Raw genomic sequence first — 15,054 nt, 5'->3', positions numbered from 1 at the left:
ATAAACTGTAACCTGAACGTGGCAGTTCTGCTCTCTAGGTGCACCAACCCCTGCCCACCTTCCTCTTTGGGTAAGAAGAGCACTGCCTGAGATACCCAATGTTTGTTATCCCAAAAGAAATTAAGCATACAAGATTGAATTCTATCAAGTAATCCAACAGGTGGTTCCATACATGCTAATTTATGCCACAATAACGAGCCAATTAAATTATTTATGATGAGCACTCTCCCTCTATAAGACATCTGTGGTAACAACCATCTCCATTTCTTTAACCTTCCCTCTACTTTCTCCATCACTCCCTCCCAGTTCTTTTTTCCTGTGTTCTCATCTCCCAAATATACACCAAGATATTTCAAACCCCCTCTTTTCCATTTCAATCTACCTGGAAGTTGAGGAAGCCCACAAAACCAACTTCCTATTGCCAGAGCTTCACTCTTAGCCCAGTTGACACGAGCGGCTGATAATTTTGAAAAAAGATCAACAATTCTACCTAAATTATTCACTTCATCTTGATTTTTGACAATAACAATAATATCGTCGGCATAAGCTGATAAAGAAAGAGATACATTGCACCCTGGTAAAACCAGTCCTTCATTATGTGACCTAATTTTCTTTAACAGTGGTTCAATAGACAGAGCATATAGCATTCCGGACAAAGAACAACCTTGTCGAACTCCCCTTGTAACTCTAAAAGGTTTACACAGACAACCATTAATTTTCAGTACACTCTCAATGTTTTCATATAGAACCATAATCTTGGCAATAAATCCAGAGCCGAGACCAAACCTCTCAAGCACCTTCCACAGGTAACGGTGCTCAACTCTGTCAAAAGCCTTTTCCTGGTCCAAAGAAACTAAACCAGCATCACAACCCAATGATCTGTAGACGTCCAAAATGTCTCTAATTAAAGAAATATTATCAAACATTGATCTGCCAGGGACACAGTAAGTTTGTGTTCGATGAATAACTTGATCCATCACTTCTTTCAGTCTGTTTGTCAGCACCTTCGACAACAGTTTATAGTCTGTACACAACAGAGAAACAGGTCGCCAGTTTTTAATCTCCTGAAGATCACCTTTCTTTGGCAGCAGAGTGAGAACTGCTCTCCTGCAGCTCTGTGGTAGAAATCCTTCAGCAAAACTTTCTTCAAAAACCTCCAACAGGTCAACGCAGAGGTCAGACCAGAAAGCTTTGTAAAATTCGCTGGGAAGTCCATCGATGCCAGGTGCTTTTCCTCCTTCCATGCTTTGCAGTGCAGCATGAATCTCCTCAAGAGTTATAGGTTCCTCCAACTCCTTGGCAAAATCCAAAGAAACTCTTGGAAGATCATCGCAAAAGTCGTTGAAACTGTCTTCATCTTCAATGTATTCAGAGCTGTACAGATCTGCATAGAAATCTGCTGCTCTCCGCCTGATGTCGCCGTCTGCAGTCAAAAGAACATCCACAGTAGATTTCAAACCATGCATAAACTTGCACTGTCCTTGCTTTTTTTCCAATGAGAAGAAAAACTTTGTTGGAGCATCCATTAAAGCAACTTTCTGAAATCGACATCGAACTAGCGCTCCCTGTGTCTTTGAGCCCAGCAAATCAGCCAAAGCAGCTTTTTTTGACTTGAGGTTCTCAAAACAACCTCGATCTCCTGTGGATTGTGCAGAAGCCTGCAACTCCACTATTTCAATCTCCAGATCTCTAATAGACTTGGTTAAACCAGATGAAACATTGACAGTGTACTGTTGACATAGTTCCTTAATTTCAGTTTTCCCACGATCCCACCACTGTCTTAAAGATGCAAAATCCTCTTTTCTCGTTTTGTGCACTCTCCAAAAAGAAATAAAAGTCTCCTTAAAATTAGTATCCAATAACAAAGCAGTATTAAAATGCCAATAGGCAGATTTATGTTTGATATTGGCAACAAAAACACTACAGGAAACCAACGCATGATCTGAAAAACTTACAGGATGGATGGTACAGTTTTTAAAAATTCCAAAATTGTGTCTAAAACTATATATTCTATCCAATCTTGCTGCAGAAAAATAATTATCTGTATTTCTAGCCCATGTATATTGTATTTTTTGAGTGTGCATTTCTCTCCAAACATTAACCAAAGAAAATAAATCAATCAAATGTTTCAAGAAAGTTGTTGAGGTTGGATGAGGTTCGAAATGATTCCTATCCAACTGATCGTTTTCTGTACAGTTAAAATCTCCACCCAAAAAAAGAAAATCATCCGTATCACATTTACATAAAACATCTTCAAGTTTACGTAGAAAAAGAACCCTCTCTCGTCTTGTATTTGGAGCGTACACATTTATAAAGACAATATTAAAACACTCATATTTTGCTTTCGCTACTAATAATCTACCTTTGATCACCTCCTCAAACTGATAAGACACTGGTAGAAAATTTTTTGAAAACAAAATTGCAACTCCCCCACTGGCCTGGTTTAAATGACTCATAATAATTTCTCCTCCCCATTCTCTCCTCCAATCTATCTCATTTAAACAATCACTGTGTGTTTCCTGTACCATCAACACATCTATATGTTTTAAATTCATTAATTCTAACATACTAACTCTTTTCTTCACATCTCTGGCTCCATTCAGATTTAAAGTAGAAACTCTAAAATCACTCATTACCAAAGATGGAAGAAAAGCCACTAAAAGAAAATACAGAAAGTTAAACTTCAAAACCATCATCTTTGTTGAATTCTTGCTTAAGTTTCCCAATCAATTTTTTTTAACCGGAAAACTTCTTTCTCGTTGTATCCTCCTTTTCTCTTATTGTTCAACTGCGATCTCACATGCGTAAGAAAAAGATTTTTGTCAGGAAAAAAATCTTCCAACTCTCACATTTTTCATATTTTTTGTAACTCTCAAAAAATGTTTAACATTTTGCACACTATAACCTTTCCTGTGTTGACTTAGACCAGGTGAAGAAGGATTGGCTAAACTATCCTCAGTCCAACTTTCTTCATCACCTTCCTCTTCCTCATCCATATTACTTTCTGACTAAAACTTTCCCTAAACATTCCAACTCTGTATCTCCTGCATCAATTTCGGTTTGAGAACCAACAAAACTTTCAGAAGCTTTTCTTTTATTAGACATTTCAGAACCCCCTTCCTCTGGTGTTTGACTACATCCCTCCATCCCTGTTTCTTCAGCATTTGTCTTTCTCTGAAAAGGCGTTAATAAACTCTGACTTTGTTCTTCTACACCGTTATCTTCCCGTCTTTCTTGTGGATCATTCGCCATTTTTTCCCCATCCTCTGGCACATCTTTTTTATGCACTTCTCCTTCACTTTGAGCATTATTCTCAGGAATCTGCCTTTCTGTATCTCTTTTCACTACACTCTCTGAACTTGCAGCCTCAGCTTGATTCGGCAGATTTTCACCTTCTTTATTTTGACTTCGCGCCTTATTTTCTGGTGATTGTTTTTTCCCAGGACACGCCCGAACCAAGTGACCGACTTCCCCGCAACCAAAACACACCAAAGTGCCCGAGTTTACATAAATAGCATAATCAAAATCATCTACTCGCACATTAAGCACTCAGTTAAGATCTTCATTCTTTTTATTCAGAATCATTAGGACTTGTCTTCTGTGAGAAACAACGTGCTTTAACTCCGGAGATTTACAGCCCGACGGCATTTTCCTGATCGCGGAAACAATTTTCCCATGACGCGACAATTCTCTCACCAACAAATCATCACTAATGAACGGGGGTATATTTCCAATCGTAACTTTTTTAGCCGGTGTACTCAATGGGGAAACTGGCAAAAAAACATCATTCACAATAATGCCTAACTCAATCACTTTGTTTGCCTTTTCCACGCTGTCAACAAAAATGACCACAGCGCTGTTCATCCGAGCAGCAGATTTAATGCTGCTATAACCTACAACTTCTCCTACCGCCAAACTACAATCCTCTACCGTCATAGTGGGACTAATGGGTACGATCTTCAAACCATGTTGTCTCGTAAGTTTGGTCAAATCCATTTCCGGCATCTTGCCAAAAGGCAAAAATGCCGGTGTTACACTCAGAAATGTAACCAATTACACTCGACCTAACTTTTCAACGATACTATTTTAAAGAACAAAACCCATAGAAAACCAAACAAAAGTAGAACAAACAAGCTAGAAATTCCCAATCTCTCGGCCCTCTCACCACACGCTCCTCCACCAACTCCCAGCATGCAGTGCGAAAGAAAGAAAGAAAGAAAGAAAGATTTTTGATTTTTATGAACACATTTATTTTTCAATAAAAATACATTCCAGCATTGTTTACTTTAACATTCACATAAACATTGAGTTAAAAACCAGCTTTCTTTCACTCATGGAACACACAATATAATTAAAGCACCACAATGATAAAAAATCTGTTAAGTTATTCATCATTGCAAAAAACATAAATTCTGCTTTTACTCTGTTTTTCACCATCAAAATAAACATCTTGTCAACCTTTTCACCCATAACACCATTTAGTTTATTTTTCCTGCTAATATAAATTGAAAATTTTGCCTGTCCAATAAGAAAGTTTAACAAAGTCCACTTATTGGCTTCCTTTTTTGTATAACCTGCACCAAATATAAAAGCTACTTCAGACCAATAGACACCACATTTTATAAAAACATCTTTCAACAACAAAAACAATGGCGAGAGTCGTTTACATTCAAGAAACATGTGGAAAATTGTTTCTTTTTCTTCACAGAAGGGACAGAATTCATTTGTGTCTTTTTAAAATTTCGACACAAAACTGTTAACACTCACAGCACCATGCAGAATCCTCCACTGTAAGTCACTTATCCTCTTACTCAAGGGGGGCTTATAAAAAAACCCTCCATATAGGTTTCTGGTTATCTCCTAATTGGAACTTGTCTCTCCAAACAGTATCAGTTCTTCCACTTAATTGTTTCTTATTCAATCCTTGAACAGCCAATTTATAAAAAAAATTCCCATTCAACATGCAAAAATTACAATTTTTTTGAGTGAACAGAAGAGGACCAGACATATCTGAAAAATCTATATTTAGTCCCATCTCTGGAAAGGGATCCGTAGAATCAGGAAGTTCTTCTCCATTAAACCAGTCTACCAGCATCTGTTTTTCATCAATTTTCCGAGCCACCGGTCTAAAATATTCTTCATGACTCGAATTGATTTTATTCCAAGCAAGGAAGCTGTCGCCTCTGTGTTTTGAAGTTCTGGTCCAGCCGATTCCACAAGGTGTCTTACTTTCAGAACTCTACTCTGAAGCAGTCTTCTTGACAAACCAACTTCATCTTTCAAAGCCAAACGTGCCTCAAATAATAAAGGTTCTTCTAGAAGCCAAAACAAAGACACAGTTGGTTCCAGTCTTCTCCATTCAAAGAGTGTCCAAGCCCTAAACAAACTTTTATAAAACATTGACATTTCATACAAATAAAGCAGTTTACTGTTTAATAAAAACAAAGAACCATCTAAACCAAAATCTCCTATTCTTTTCAAAACAAAACTTGTTATTGGTTTCCAAAAAACATCCTCCTCCGTCCCCATTAGATATTTCTGAATAAACTGTAATCTGAACGTGGCAGTCCTGCTCTCTAGATGAACCAACCCCTGCCCGCCTTCCTCTTTAGGTAAGAAGAGCACTGCCTGAGAAATCCAATGTTTGTCATCCCAAAAAAACTTAAGCATACAAGATTGAAATCTATTCAGTAATCCAACAGGCGGTTCTAAACATGCCAATTTGTGCCACAATTACGACGCGACTGAATTATTTATAATGAGCACTCTCCTTCTATAAGACAACTGCGGTAACAGCCATCTCCACTTCTCTAACCTTCCCTCTACTTTCTCCATCACTTCCTCCCAGTTCTTTCTTTCTGTGTTCACATCCCCCAAAAATACACCAAGATATTTCAGCCCCCCTCTTTTCCATTTCAAATTACCTGGAAGCAGAGGAAGCCCAAAAAACCATCTTCCTATAGCCAGAGCCTCACTCTTAGCCCAGTTGACACGAGCGGCTGATAGATTGGAAAATAGATCAACAATTCTACTTAAATTATTCACTTCTTCTTGATTTTTCACGATAACAATGACATCGTCGGCATAAGCTGATAAAGAAAAAGACATATTGCACCCTGGTAAAACTAGTCCCTCAATATGTGACCTAATTTTCTTTAACAATGGTTCAATAGAAAGAGCATATAACATTCCAGATAGCGAACAACCTTGTCGAACTCCCCTTGTGACTCTAAAAGGTTTGCACAGACAACCATTAATTTTCAGAACACTCTCAATGTTTTCATATAGAACCATAATCTTGGCAATAAATCCAGAGCCGAGACCAAACCTTTCCAGCACCTTCCACAGGTAACGGTGCTCGACTCTGTCAAAAGCCTTTTCCTGGTCCAAAGAAACTAACCCAGCATCACGTCCCAATGATCTGGAGACGTCCAAAATGTCTCTAATTAAGGAAATATTATCAAACATCGATCTGCCAGGGACACAGTAAGTTTGTGTTTGATGAATAACTTGATCCATCACCTCTTTCAGTCTGTTTGCTAGCACCTTCGACAACAGTTTATAGTCTGTACACAACAGATAAACAGGTTTTTAATCTCCTGGAGATCACCCTTCTTTGGTAGCAGAGTGAGAACTGCTCTCCTGCAGCTCTGAGGTAGAAATCCTTCAGCAAAACTCTCCTCAAAAAACCCCCAGCAGGTCAACGCAAAGGTCAGACCAGAAAGCTTTGTAAAATTCACTTGGAAGTCCATCGATGGCAGGTGCTTTTCCTCCTTCCATACTTTGCAGTGCAGCATGAATCTCCTCAGAGTTATAGGTTCCTCCAACTCCTTGGCAAAGTCTAAAGAAATTCTTGGAAGATCATTGCAAAAATCATTGAAACTGTCTTCATCTTCAATGTATTCAGAGCTGTACAGATCTGCATAGAAATCTGATGCTCTTCGCCTGATGTCACCGTCTGTAGTCAAAAGAACATCCACAGTAGATTTCAAACCATGCATAAACTTGCAGTTTCCTTGCTTTTTTTCCAATGAGAAGAAAAACTTTGTTGGAGCATCCATTAAAGCAACCTTCTGAAATCGGCATCGAACTAGAGCTCCCTGTGTCTTTGAACCCAGCAATTCAGCCAAAGCAGCTTTTTTTGACTTAAGGTTCTCAACAACACCTCTGTTTCCTGTGGATTGTGCAGAAGCCTGCAACTACACTATTTCAATCTCCAGATCTCTAATAGACTTGGTTAAACCAGATGAAACATTGACAGTGTACTGTTGACATAGTTCCTTAATTTCAATTTTCCCACGATTCCGAACGAATCCTCTTTTCTAGTTTTGTGCACTCTCCAAAAAGACATAAAAGCCTCCTTAAAATTAGTGTCCAATAACAAAGCCACATTAAAATGCCAATAGGCAGACTTATGTTTGATATTGGCAATAAAAACATTACAAGAAACCAAAGCATGATCCGAAAAGCTTACAGGATGGATGTTACAGTTTTTAAAAATTCCAAAATTATGTCTAAAACTATAAATTCTATCCAACCTCGCTGCAGAAAAAAAATTACCTGTATTTCTAGCCCATGTATATTGTATCTTTTGAGTATGCATTTCTCTCCAAACATCAACCAAGGAAAACAAATCAAATGTTTCAAGAAAGTTGTCGAGGCTGGATGAGGTTCAAAATGATTCCTATCCAACTGATCGTTTTCTGTACAATTAAAATCTCCACCCAAAAAAAGAAAATCATCCATGTCACATTTACATAAAATATCTTCAAGTTTATGTAGAAAAAGAACTCTCTCTCGTCTTGTATTTGGAGCATATACATTTATAAAAACAATATTAAAACACTCGTATTTTGCTTTCAGTACCAATAATCTGCCCTTGATCACCTCCTCAAACTGATACGACACTGGTACAAAATTTTTTGAGAACAAAATTGCAACTCCCCCAATGGGCTGATTTAAATGACTCAAAATAATTTCTCCTCCCCATTCTCTCCTCCAATCTATCTCATTTGAACAATCACTGTGCGTTTCTTGTACCATAAACACATTTATACGTTTCAAAAACATTAATTCAAACAAACTAACTCTTTTCTTCACATCTCTGGCTCCATTCAGATTTAAAGTAGAAACTCTAAAATCGCTCATTACCAAAGATGGAAGAAAAAAAACCTAAAAGAAAATACAGACGGTTAAAACTCAAAGCCATCATCTTTGTTGAGTTCTTGCTTAAGTTTCCCGATCAATTTCTTCAACCGGTAAACTTCTTTGTCATTATATCCTCCTTTTCTCTTGTTGTTCAACTGTGATCTCACATGCATGAGTAAAAGTTTCTTGTCAGGAAAAAAATCTTCAACTCTCATGTTTTTCACATTTTTTGTAACTCAAAAAATGTTTAACATTTTGCTCACTATAACCTTTCCTGTGTTGACTTGGACCAGGTGAAGAACTGGCCAAACTATCCTCAGTCCAACTTTCATCATCACCTTCCTCTTCTTCTTCCTCATCCATATTATTTTTTGACTCTAAAACCTTTCCTGAACATTCGAAATCTGTATCTCCTACATCAATTTCGGTTTGGGAACCAACAAAACTTTCAGAAACTTTTCTTTTTTTAGACATTTCAAAACCCTCTTCCTCTGGTGTTTGACTGCATCCCTCCACCTCTATTTCTTCAGCATCTGTCTTTCTCTGAAAAGGCTCTAGTAGACTTTGTTCTTCTACACCAGGGGTCCCCAAACTACGGCCCGCGGGCCGGATCCGGCCCGCCTCCACATTTGGTCCGGCCCCCTGAACAATACCAGAGAGCATTCAGATTTTTTTTTCATATATTGTATTTTCCGGTTTATATGTACATTTTTCTTCAACCACCAGGGGGCTCTTTAGCAGGAAGTGTGTCCTGTAAACTGTGGGTGTTTTGTTTTACATGGCGCATTGCTGCCATCTGTTGGACTTTTAGGGAACTGCTTGACTTTTATGTTATTTAATCAGTGCGGTTGTTTGATAGCAGTAGAGCAGATGAACACACGTGTCTGTTATGAACGCCGCATTCCAGGTCGAGTTCTTAGAGTAATGCCTGTAAGTAGCAGCTTATACTTCAAAACGAGCCTTTATGTTAACATATGATAAAATAAGTAACTTGTTTATTGAATTAGTTTTGGAAATACCTGCGGGTGATTTGATTATGTGCTACGTCATTGCTAACTAGCAGGCTGCTAAGATTTCTCAGGTCGTTACATAGCATTGCCGCTCATAGCATTCTGAGGTAGCTGTTGTATCTGAATGTAAACCACTTCTGTAAGCTGCTCTGAGCTCATCCTGAGTTGTTTGTGTTTTGACAGTTTCACTCCATTCTACGTGGAAATAAAGGAAGAACTAATTAATCCGGCCCTATGTGAAAGGAGTTTGGCTGATGGTTAGTTTTGGTACAAGACACCATACCGAGACCATTACAAAGTGAATCATTGAAAATAAAAGAAAGCGCCCATTAAAACGGAATTAGGTTTTAATAGGGAATTGAAATTTGAGAATGTTGTTGGATCAGTTAAATAGCATTGAGGGGAAATGCTATTTAACAGTTTTTTAAATAATACTGGGATCATTATTAGAATTTGAGGTATAGATATTAGGATCCAGTAGATGGCGGTAGTGCAACAATAATGGATGCAAGCTGCAGTTGAAATCTAAAGAAGAAGAAGAAGAACATGCATTTTCTTTTAGCACATGCTAGTAGCAACACGAAGGATCAGCACTTTTACTGCTACAGTTACCGTTCGGAAACTACCGTAATCAGTTCAGTTAAATCTAAACTTGGCAACTTTTTCTTTTTCAACGTAATAAATGTGATATTCAATTGACCTGTTATGACTCAAATTTTGGGTGTCCGCTCCCCTCTGCTGCTGCTCCATAGCTGTGGAAAACCTGGAGCGACAGAGATATCTGAGGCTTATATGTGTATGTTTACTGGTTTAAAAATAAACTTTGGGGTTGTGGTTTATTGTCCGGTGCGGCTCATAGTTAGGAAAATACGGATTATAATCCTTCCTGGATTTTTTTCTGTGAAGAACCCAGAAAGGGTTGTTTGGTTATTATTTATTCCATTAATAGTGTTATTATTTATTTCCTGACTTTTGTTCTGTGAAGAACCCAGAGAGGGTTATTTGATTGTGCTTTCTGGAAAACAATACATTTTTACATTTACGAACTCCTGTAATCGTCACACTTTTCCTGTTACAAACTGACTCCGGCCCCCCAGCAGAGAAGGAAAAAGTTATGTGGCCCTCACAGGAAAAAGTTTGGGGACCCCTGTTCTACACTGTTATCTTCTTGCCTTTCTTGTGAATCATTCGCCATTTGATTTTTAAGGATTTGTTCTCCATCCTCTGGCACATCTTTTTCATGCACTTCTCTTTCACTTTGAGCATTATTCTCAGACATCTGCTCTTCTATGTCTCTTGTCACTACGCTCTCTGAACTTGTAGCCTCAGCTTGATTCGGCAGATTTCCACCTTCGTTATCTTGAATTTGCGCCGCATTTTCAGGTGAGTGTTTTTTTCCAGGACACGCCCGAACCAAGTGACCAACTTCCCCACAACCGAAACACACCAAAGTGCCCGAGTTTACATAAATAACGTCATCAAACTCATCCACTCGCACATTAAGCACTAAGTTAAGATCTTCATTCTTTTTATTCAGAATCATTAGGACTTGTCTTCTGTGAGAAACAACGTGCTTTAACTGCAGAGACTTACAACCTGACGGCATTTTCCTGATCGAGGAAACAATTTTTCCATGCCGCGACAATTCTCTCACCAACAATTCATCGCTAATGAACGGAGGTATATTTCCAATCGTAACTTTTTTAGCTGGCGTACTCAATGGGGAAACGGACAAAAAACATCCTTCACAATGTCTTTCTTAATCACTTTGTTTGCCTTCTCCACGCTGTCAACAAAAATGACCACAGTGCTGTTCATCCGAGCAGCAGATTTAATGCTGCTGCAACCTACAACTTCTCCCACCGCCAAACTACATTCCTCTACCGTCATAGTGGGACTATTGGGTATGATTTTCAAACCATGTTGTCTTGTAAGTTTGGTCAAATCCATTTCTGGCATTTTGCCAAAAAGGCAAAATTGCCGGAGTTACGCACAGGAATGTAACCAATCTCACTCAACCCAACTCTACAACCACACTATTTAAGAAGAAAATTCCCATTCAAAACATAAAGAAAATCCAACAAAGATAGAGCAAACAGGTTAGAAATTCTCAATCTCTCAGTCCACTCACCACACGCTCCTCTACCAACCCCCAGCATGCAGTGCGAAAGAAAGAAAGAAAGAAAGAAAGAAAGAAAGAAAGAAAGAAAGAAAGAAAGAAAGAAAGAAAGAAAGAAAGAAAGAAAGAAAGAAAGAAAGAAAGAAAGAAAGAAAGAAAGAAAGAAAGAAGAGAATCAAATGTTGATCTAAAGTATATAAACTAGGAGCTCCTGTTCAGGGTTGCTAAGTATCCTCTCGTCTAATTCCATTTCTGGGTTGGGAGAACAGGAGTCTGAAAAATAGTCTAACAATGTTGATCCAGAAGTTTCCTCTGGGCTTCTGGTCTCTGCATCTAAACTGTCGAGTTTAGACGCATAAGCTAAAGACCGACTAATCTAATTCCTTTTCTGAGTTAAGGTGAGTACTCCACAATTCCAAATCCTTTTCTCGGCTAAGCTGATTCTGATTCCATTTCTGGGCTGTATAATATTGATCTAAGTAGTGCGTACTCCACAATTTCTAATACTACTAATAAACTAAAATAATCCTTCTCTGGGTTAAATAGGGAGTACTCCATCAAACCAAAACAAAAAAGAGGGATGTACACACTAGGGCAGATGGCAACATTCAGACAAAACAAAGGGGCAAAACAAAGACATGAGTGAAGGTGGTGACGTCAAAGGGCCATAGAGCCAGATGGCTGTGACCCCTGGCATAGTCCGATATAGGTGTTTTATTATCAAGGAATGATACAGCTCCACAGCTCCATGGAAACAGGAGGGGGCAAGGAGGGAAGAACGTTGTGTTTACATATCTTCAAGGAGATTGGAAATATGCAACCCTTCCAAGGCCACACGGGAAAAGCCAATCAGTTGACCAGATCCATAATTTGTAGATTTGGATGATGTGCAAAGAAAGGCTCCAAAAATATAGAAAAAGACAGAACAAAAACAGAGCAAGCAGGGCAGGCATGGGCAGAGAGGGAGTAGAGGAACAAAGCGTCCACCTTCACAGAGAGCAAGAGAGAAAAGTTTATGTTGTGTCAGTATGGTATGAGAGATCATCTGTGAAAAATCTTTTTCCTCTACGTTCTCCCTGTGCTAGAAACAACCAGTCAGTGGCAGGAGTGTTTTAGTGCTGTCAATCACAATCTCATGTGATGCTGCTCATCCTTCCTCCCCCTCGATTTGTGCCGTGCTGCATAGCACAGCATAGCACAGAGCTGTGCAGATTCAAACTGTGAATGCTCAATTTAGATAGCATAGCTACAGTGACGGCAGATAAATGGTTTCTTGTAATGATAAGTTGTTTCTCCACCTTTAGCACATTAGCAGTGAGTGAATGAGGATAATTGACAGTGCTAAAACCCTCCTCCTGGTTCTGATTGTTTTTTTTTTTGTCAGAACGGTGCATTACTTTAGCTAACAATAGTAGTTCAGGTGGAGGCGATTGATTGTTTTCACAGATTATCTGTCTCATAAACTGCTACGACATCGTGACAGCTTTAACAAATATGGAGAAAACATATTTTGTATTAAAGTTATGTACTGCAGCTTGAATAAAATACAACTACATAGCATTTTTAGAAGTCTGGATTGCTTTATGTGTAGTTGCACATTGCTTTTGACTGTTGCTCATGGGGAGAGACATTTCAGTAATCTAAAACTAAGAAAACATTTAAGCAACCTACTTGCATACTGGATGTGGATTGTTGGATGTTAAAAATTCATGAGCAGTAAATATTGTACTAGTTATCAGTATTGAACCAAAGAAAGCAAGGCAGAGGCAAGCCTTTAAAATTGTGAGGCTTTTTATGGGTCAGATAGACTAAAAAAATTGTAACAGCAGCTGCGCGGGGGGGCCCAAACAAATTTTTTGTCAGGGGGCCCAAGATTTCTGGCGGCGCCCCTGTGCCAATTCACAACAAATGTTATCTCAAGGTACTTTACAAAAAATTATTTCAATTTAGTCTTACATACATTTTAATTGGTCCTAGTCATCAAACAGTATAGCATACTCGATTAATTATTCTAAGTACAGTTTCTATTTAAGTATAGAAATATGTCAATGCATTCATTCCTCCTGGACGAGCACCTAGAGCTTGTGTTGTGTCGTCGACTTTACAGCAATCCCTCATATTGAGCAGACATCAACCAATCCTTACTGTTTTGTCAGAAAAAGCCTTGCATTTTTTGATTACAAAAGAAAAAAAAATTAGGACAAAGTCTGTGATCGAAGTGAAAAAATAACTGAATACACATGCTACATATCTAGCCCCCGCTCTGCTTTTTCATTAATGTATAGCTTTTCTTTAGGAACTCAAAATACAAATGAAGTCAGTAGTTCACTTCCTGTGTGTTTAGTACTTTTCTTAAGTTGATTTTAAATATTGTATGAGTTTTTTTGCAAAAGTGCTATAAAATGTGTCATTGTTGCTGTTCAGGAGAAGACAAGGACAGTATCAGCTGTGACTGTGGAGTTGTAAAAGAGGGACAAGATGATCAGTCGTAAACTGTAGGAGTGAGGAGAAAGAGATGAATGTATAGTGTTATATCAACCTGTTTAGACAAAAGTAAGTGATCCAAACCTGAAACCGGTCTAAAAACCTATTCATTTGGTTCGTTTAGCTTTGGAGCTTGCTGTGACTTTTATAAGCTGCATGTTTAATAGGCTTTTGTTCACTTATTTTTATTTTTAATTTTGTCATTGAATACATTATCAAAATAATAGTTTTTATCATAAAAAAAAAGTTTTTCATACTGCAATTAAAGTTCTTATGCTTTATCATGGTCCCACACTTTCTTCCAATGCGTGGTAGAATAAAAGGTCTCTAAACACCCAGCCTCCCCTGGTGGTCTCTGACCTGCATGAATGCTAGGAGTCCACTGTACATCCAGACTGTCCTGATTCCAGCCCCCTTTTTTACTGTACAGTTTTTGCTGTACTAAAATCAACTCCTCGCTGGGATTGTATTTTATTTTAATGTGTAAAATAATTCCCTACTGAAGTATGAATGAAAAGAAAAATGAAGGAAATAAATCCGGACTTCCATTAAAATTATCCTGTGGACCCTTTTAAGACGAAATAATAGAAATGGGTTCTAGGATAAACGTTCCTCACCAAGTGAAGCTAGACAGTTAAAAAGTTGGAAACATTATTCTATTCAAATCTTATTTAGAAATTGCCTTTTAAGAATCTGGTGTAACTGCAGAGCGATATACACAGCTGCAATTATGAGTAGAGTTTAGATTAATGTGTGCATGTTCATATACTTACAGGCAACGTGTACCTCTGTTCTCCTGTGTATTACAGCCCCCATCCTGTTCCTCACCATGCACTGATACAAGCCAGCATCAGCCCTCTGCAGAGATGGCACAGACAACCTAAAGGACAACAGAGATAAAGAAGATAGCTCTGAGACTGAGTGCATTTCTCAGAATTGTGGAAAAATTATAACAAAAGGAAGCTTCTAGGAAGTAGAAGGAGGTTTGTTTGGGCATTTGCATCCATAACCTTGATAGAGGAAATACATTGGCCCTGTGGTTGCTGGGTTGCTTCTCTTTATGTTTTATGAGAACAAACATATGTGGGTGCTTGAATATTTTGAGTTATTTTTACTGTGCCCATGTATTTCTTCCGGAGAAGGGTTGTTTATGGGGTTTTAATGCACAGCACCTCACTAATGGAAGAGCTGGCATCGGATCTAGGTTGCTGCCATGCTGGACAAATGCACAGACACAAGAGGACATATACACACACACATGCACGCAGAAGCTGGATAGACACAGTCAAACTG

General features: G+C 38.4%; 1 protein-coding gene across 2 annotated transcripts in view; it reads right to left on the bottom strand.

Moving 5' to 3' along the window:
• The window catches only part of LOC103462363 (protein sidekick-1), a 592,150-nt gene that overhangs the window by 285,688 nt on the left and 291,408 nt on the right, over positions 1-15,054 (bottom strand). For both annotated transcript variants that reach the window (XM_081607811.1, XM_017305213.2), the window contains exon 3: positions 14,535-14,641. In XM_081607811.1, the coding sequence (XP_081463937.1) occupies positions 14,535-14,641 (107 nt within the window). The remainder of the gene's footprint in view (positions 1-14,534; positions 14,642-15,054) is intronic.

Source organism: Poecilia reticulata, chromosome 1 (genome assembly GCF_904066995.2).
Source record: "Poecilia reticulata chromosome 1, P_reticulata-male-v2, whole genome shotgun sequence".
Lineage (NCBI taxonomy): Eukaryota > Metazoa > Chordata > Actinopteri > Cyprinodontiformes > Poeciliidae > Poecilia > Poecilia reticulata.
This window is presented reverse-complemented; position numbering and strand designations above follow the sequence as displayed.